At 43.9% G+C, this 6,411-nt stretch overlaps 1 protein-coding gene across 1 annotated transcript in view; it reads left to right on the top strand.

Moving 5' to 3' along the window:
* The window catches only part of LOC122565418 (zinc finger protein 367-like), a 14,167-nt gene extending 7,965 nt beyond the window's left edge, over positions 1-6,202 (top strand). Inside the window, exons 3-5 of the mRNA XM_043721372.1 lie at positions 1,523-1,642; positions 2,942-3,083; positions 4,640-6,202. Of these exons, the coding sequence (XP_043577307.1) occupies positions 1,523-1,642; positions 2,942-3,083; positions 4,640-4,865 (488 nt within the window). The 3' untranslated portion in view covers positions 4,866-6,202. The remainder of the gene's footprint in view (positions 1-1,522; positions 1,643-2,941; positions 3,084-4,639) is intronic.
* The last annotated feature ends 209 nt before the right edge of the window (positions 6,203-6,411 follow it).

Raw genomic sequence — 6,411 nt, 5'->3', positions numbered from 1 at the left:
CTACTGCTCTGCCCTCATCAATCCTCTTTGTTACTTCTTCAAAAAAACTCAATCAAGTTTGTGAGATATGATTTCCCACACACAAAGCCATGTTGACTATCGCTAATCAGTCCTTGCCTTTCCAAATACATGTACATCCTGTCCCTCAGGATTCCCTCCAACAACTTGCCCACCACAGAGGTCAGGCTCACCGGTCTATAGTTCCCTGGCCTGTCTTTACTGCCTTTCTTAAACAGTGGCACCACATTTGCCATCCTCCAGTCTTCTGGCACCTCACCTGTGACTATTGATGATACAAATATCTCAGCAAGAGGCCCAGCAATCACTTCCCACAGAGTTCTCGGGTACACCTGATCAGGTCCTGGGGATTTATCCACCTTTACCCGTTTCAAGACATCCAGCACTTCCTCCTCTGTAATCTGGACATCTTGCAAGATGTCACCATCTATTTCCCTACAGTCTATATCTTCCATATCCTTTTCCACAGTAAATACTGATGCAAAATATTCATTTTGTATCTCCCCTATTTTCTGCAGCCCCACACAAAGGCCGCCTTGCTGATCTTTGAGGGGCCCTATTCTGTCCCTAGTTACCCTTTTGTCCTTAATGTATTTGTAAAAACCCTTTGGATTCTCTATAATTCTATTTGCCAAAGCTATCTCACGTCCCCTTGCCATTCAATAAAATCATGGCTGACCTCAACTCCACATTCCACCTCTACCTGATCACCTTTCATTTCATGCTTATCTAGATTGTCGTCTCACTTCTGACCTGTATAACTGAAATATTAATCTGCTACTCTTTTTTTTTTGTTTTAAAACTTACAGGTCGCTCTGCTATGATATGTGTTTCATTAACGCAAAATCATTGAAGTGCAATTGATGCAAAATTTAATTTGCACTGAGGTCATTTTATCTTAATTGATAATCTCCAACTGAATCTGGAATCATACGGTTTAGAAACTTTAGCCAGGGCCTCTACCCTTGATTTCTGTTAGTTCCATTCCTCTTCATCTTGCTGTCTGACTCTGTGGACTTTAAGCCTTTGTGTACACTTCAGAGCATTAAAACACTTGTCGTCCTTTTTTGGTTACCATTGCTTGGTATTAGCAACAAGATGGCTTTGGTAACCTTGCTACACCATTCAGACTGGGTGCCTGCCTCCTTTTAGAATGGGACCAACTGAAAACATAGATCTGCTCCCGACAACAGGACCTTATCTTTTTTTAAAAACAGGGCCTCATGACACATTGTGAATTCTATGACCAGAAGCTGAACTGGGCAAACATATTGGCCCTAGTTCTGCAGGGAATCAACTCTTGGGGGGGCGGGGGGTCCAGTAAAAAAAAAGCATCAAATTTTTGGCTCTTCAAGAAATTTTATAAAAGTAGATACCTGTAATTATCTTAGCATTTGCGAATTCAACCCCCACTGCGCGCAAGATTTGTGTTCTGGAGAACAGCAAAAATCTCACCATTCAGTACTTTTTCCTCTCTCCTTTTCCCTGTTTGTGGGACGCTTAGGTGAGAGACCTTATGTGTGTGACTATCCAAGCTGTGGCAGAGCCTTCGTGCAGAGTGGGCAGCTCAAGACGCACCAGCGTCTGCACACTGGAGAGAAACCATTCATCTGCTCAGAGCTGGGTGAGTGAGACTGGAACGTGAGATGTGCTGCGTCGCTGTGAGGGGTGGGGAGCGTTTAATGGACTGTTTTTTTTTGAGCAGGTTTAGTGGATTGTACAACTACTCAGCACATTATACCTGGGCTGGCCCTTTATGGCTAATGTCCAGCTAAACTTCATGGTTCAGGGAGCCATGTGCTTCTTGTCCTTCCTCCACTTCTTTTGTCCCATCATTAGGTGAGTCATCAGCTGTCTTATTCCTTCCTTTTGCCTTTCCCGTTCTCTCTTTAAATTTAAGGCTGCCTCCACTAGTTAAGTCATAGAATCCCTACTGTGTGGAAACAGGCCATTCAGCCCAACAGGTCCATGCCAACACTCTGAGCTGCATCCCACCCACACGCACTTTCCTCCCCTATCCCATTTCCCATGGCCTGGACATCCCTGGACACTATGGGCAATTTACCATGACCAGCCCACCTAACCTACACATCTGTGGATTGTGGGAGGAAACCAGATCATTCTGAGAAAACCCACACAGTCATGGGGAGAACGTCTGTCTGTGTAGAGTTTGCACAGCCCCAAGGCTGGAATTGAATCTGGGTCCCTGGCGCTGAGGGGCAGCAGTGCTAACCGCTGAGCCACCATTACACTCAGGAGAATGTTAATAGAATACTTGACACAATAAATCTAATCTGATTTGTTTGTGCTTCAGTTTCGTCCTTGTTTCAAGATTCCTTCTGTCACCTCTCTTGTCTCCATTTCTTTAACCACCTCCAGCCCCACAACTCTTCAATCTCTGTACACTCTGTGATTCTGGATCTTGCATTGAATTTTAATTCTCCAGCATCAGTGGCTGAGATGTCAGCTGACTTGGACCCCAAACTCTGGAATTCTCCTCTTGGGAAACCTCTTTGGAAAAGGAGAGAGGACGCGTGAGATAAAGAGGCTCCTTGAAACTTATCCCCGATCAAGGTTTTTAGGTCTCTGGCCTAATATTTGGATCAGTGCCCAACCTTGTTTGGTAACACACTTGTCAAGCATGTTGATGTGTTGGGAATGATGATACATAAAATGTAAATTATATCTTTATTCATTGTGATGTAGTTGATTGTGGCTGGATCTGCTCCATGTGAGAAGGCAACAATAAACTCCCAGTTTGTATCAAATTTTGTACAATTTTATTCTGGAGAGGCCAATTTCAAATAAACCTGACACATTTGTCTCGAGTCTGAGCGATTTGGTGCTGTTTCGTTTTCTGTAGTGATTAGGCACAGCTTCAGTATCCCCTTTTTAATAAAGTAATGTTGTAAATTCTCTCCAGGTTGTGTCAGCAAGTTTACACATGCCAATCGACACTGTGCAAAACACCCATATGCCCGGCTGAGGAGGCATGATGGCACAACAGAACAGGGCAAGGTCACAACTGCTGAAGAAGATAAGGCAGTGGTGGAGTGGTTAACAAGGTGAGATATTGAACATTCCTGCTTCCTCCAATAACTGAACTGGCAATGTGTTTGTTTTGTTGAGCATTGATTTGAGTGTTTCATGTGAGTGTTGTTGGCACCTATTGCCCCTCCCCCCCCGGCCAAACAAAAATTGGTGTCTCCTATTTCCATAATACTGTAAGAACATAGGGATTGGGAGCAGGAGTAGGCCATTTAACCCTTTGTGCTATCCTCATATCCTTTGATATGTTTAATATCTGGAAATCTATCTGTGCACAAGAACTATTATCTAGTTTGACTAGTATTTAGTGCCAGTCTCTTACCAAAACCATCCAATGCTCTCTTGGATGCCTCAATTGAACACCTCAACTACATTTTCAGGAAGTGCATTCCATTCTCTAACAACTTGCTGGGTGGAAAAGATTTTATTCAATGACTAGGCCTCAACACTCGGGTAGGAATTCCAGAGCTTCTCTACAATCTGAATGAAGAAATTCATAAAAGCCATTTGGTCCTTTCAAACTGCATAAAATATTTCAATGTTTTGGTTTTGACTGACTTCTATGGCAGAGAATTCCATAGGCTCATTACTCTCTGGGTGACGGAATACCTCCATATCTCAGTCCAAAATGGCCTACCCCTTTTTCTGGTTCTAGACCCTTCTATCAAAGAAAATGTTCTTCCTCCTGTCATAACCAGCTTAGTTTCTGATTGGATTCACAACATGGGGCCTTTGATGTTATTTTAAAACTGTAGACTTCAACCCCACTGGGATTGAATTAAAGTTCTCTCTCTCCAATACATCATGCCCAACATGAGCAGGGTCATTCCAGAGAAGTGACTGAAGCGGAGAGATTCCTGATCTGCTCAGGCCTCCTTAGTCGTAGTCATAGAGATGTATGGTACAGAAATAGACCCTTCAGTCCAGCTTGTCCATGCTGACCAGATATCCTAAACTAATCCAGTCCCATTTGCCAGCACTTGACCCATATTCCTCTAAATGCTTCCTATTCATATAGCATCCAGATGATGCCTTTTTAAATGCTGTAATTGTACCAGCCTTCACCACTTATTCTGGCAGCTCATTCCATACACGCACCACCCTCGAGGTGATGAAGTTGCCCCTTTCTACCTTTCCCTCAGCAGGTGATTTCCTTAGTAAAATGAAGAAATTCGGAGCAGAAGTAGACAGTTCAGTCCTTCAAGTCTACTCCACAGTTCAATATGCGCATGGCAGATCATCCAACTCATTACTGTCTCCCTACCTTCCATATACTGGAGTTTGAGGTCGCAAATTTTGAGTTTTGAGATTTCAAACAATGTTTTTGCTTATCAAAGGTGCTGCATAACGCCAAAATTGCACTGTTATAGGATTGCAGTTCAGTACTGTACTAGCAGGGAAACCTATCAATTGCTCTGCAGAAGAACATTATAGACCGGGGGCTACAATTACAGAAAACTAGTCTATTAGGGGGTGATTGTGGCGGCAGTGCTGATATTAAACCAAACTTTGGATTTGCTGCCATTTATTTCATCCAGTCTGAGACCTTTAAATGTGTAACCCTGTTTCTCAGGTACTGGCGGAGTCGAGAACAGCGTGCAATCCCAGCAAGGGGAGAGGCAGGCAGCCAGAAATCTGACCAGGAACAGAAAAACCCAATGAACAGCCATCGAGACGAGGAGAAGGAAGAGAAGGAACAATGCTATACCGGGCAGCACCTGCAGGAACAGCGAGAGCGGTGGCACGGAGCACTGGCACTTATCCAGCTGGCAAATCTCTCCACCGATCAGCTGTACTGATCAGCCTTCCACTTCCCCCACCCCACCCCTCACCTGCTCATACATGGCAGAGTGCGGGTGGGGAAGAGGAGCAAGAAATGGCAAGCGAGTCCACTGCATGCTGTCTCTTGGAAGTCCAGCCTGTGGACTAATCTCTCTGACTGACAGGAACTCCCGCAGGTTTCTGGGTTTTAGTCTCGACTGTTGTATAGCAAGACTGAAGATTCTGATTTGATCCTTGTCAAAACTGCATCTTCATCTTGTTGCTCATTTGCTGTGTTTTAACTGGGGCCCTGTTGCTTCTGAGTAATTAAAAATACTGTTTCAGTCACTTTTTTTCTTAAAACCAATTTTAAATACTCATTTTCAAAGGAACAGTATGTGTATCAGCATTGATCTGTTTACCTGTTCCCCTCAATCTTTTTCATTGTGAAGCACTCACCTATTGAGTTTCTGTGGCTTGAGGCAAGAACTTGTATTTCATAGAATCCATACAGTGTGGAAGAGGGCCATTTGGCCCATCAAGTCCACACTGACCCTCCAAAGAGCATCCCGCCCAGACCCACCCCCTCTACTCTGTCCCTGTAATTCTGCATCTCACATGGCTACTTCACTTTAAATACACATCCCTGGACTCTGTGGGCAGTTTAGCATGGCCAATGCACCCAACATGCACATTTTTAGACTGTGGAAGGAAACCAGAACATCCACAGGAAGTTCGAGCATAGATGGGGGGAATTGTGGGACCTCTACAGACGGTCACCTGAGGGTGGAATTGAACCTGGATCCCTGGTACTGTGAGGCAGCAGTGCTAGCCACTGATTTATATAGCTTTACAGTCATCTGGATGCTTTTTGAAGTGTAATTATTAATATATTATGGGCAAATTTCGAAGAAGCAGTAAGATAATGACCAGAGCAATTGTCAGAGCCTCAGTTTTAACGTTTTTTAAACTCCACCTCCAGCAGTGTCATAGTCCCAATACTGTATTGGAGTGTCAACCTGAGTTGTGTGATGCATTGTGTCCACAAGCCTTCAGAGTCCAAGGTGGAGAATGTCTGATCCCTAAGGGGTATTTGTAGATGTTTTCTATTTCAGTGGTGTTGTGAACCTGTGAAGACAAGCTGGGTAATGGTAGAGTTAGGCCAGCAGATGGAGCAATGATCACTCCAGTTCCTCATCTGATTTTATGTTACCTGTTAGAATGCATTGCCGCCTACTGATGCACATAGAAACTACAGCACTTAGCAGCACTCCAATTAACTACAAATCTGTCGTGTTAATCTTAACAATTTTCCTGTTTTTTTTTCATTCAACTTGTCGTCACATGGGGGTCAGTTAGCTGAGTTGGTTGGATGGCTGATTTGAGATGCAGAGTGATGCCAATAATGCATGTAAATTCCTGCACCAGCTGAGGTTATCATGAAGATCCTCCCTTCTCAACCTCACTCCTCCCCTGAAGTGTGGTGACAATTGTATTAAACTCTCCATCAATTGTCCCTCTAATGAGAGAGCAGCCCCATTGTCCTCTGGGACTATGGTAACTTTACCTAGTTGCATGTTATTG

The sequence above is a fragment of the Chiloscyllium plagiosum genome, chromosome 31, assembly GCF_004010195.1.
Source record: "Chiloscyllium plagiosum isolate BGI_BamShark_2017 chromosome 31, ASM401019v2, whole genome shotgun sequence".
Taxonomy (NCBI): Eukaryota; Metazoa; Chordata; class Chondrichthyes; order Orectolobiformes; family Hemiscylliidae; genus Chiloscyllium; species Chiloscyllium plagiosum.
The sequence above is the reverse complement of the archived record's forward strand: the minus strand, read 5'-3'. Positions and strand labels throughout refer to the sequence as shown.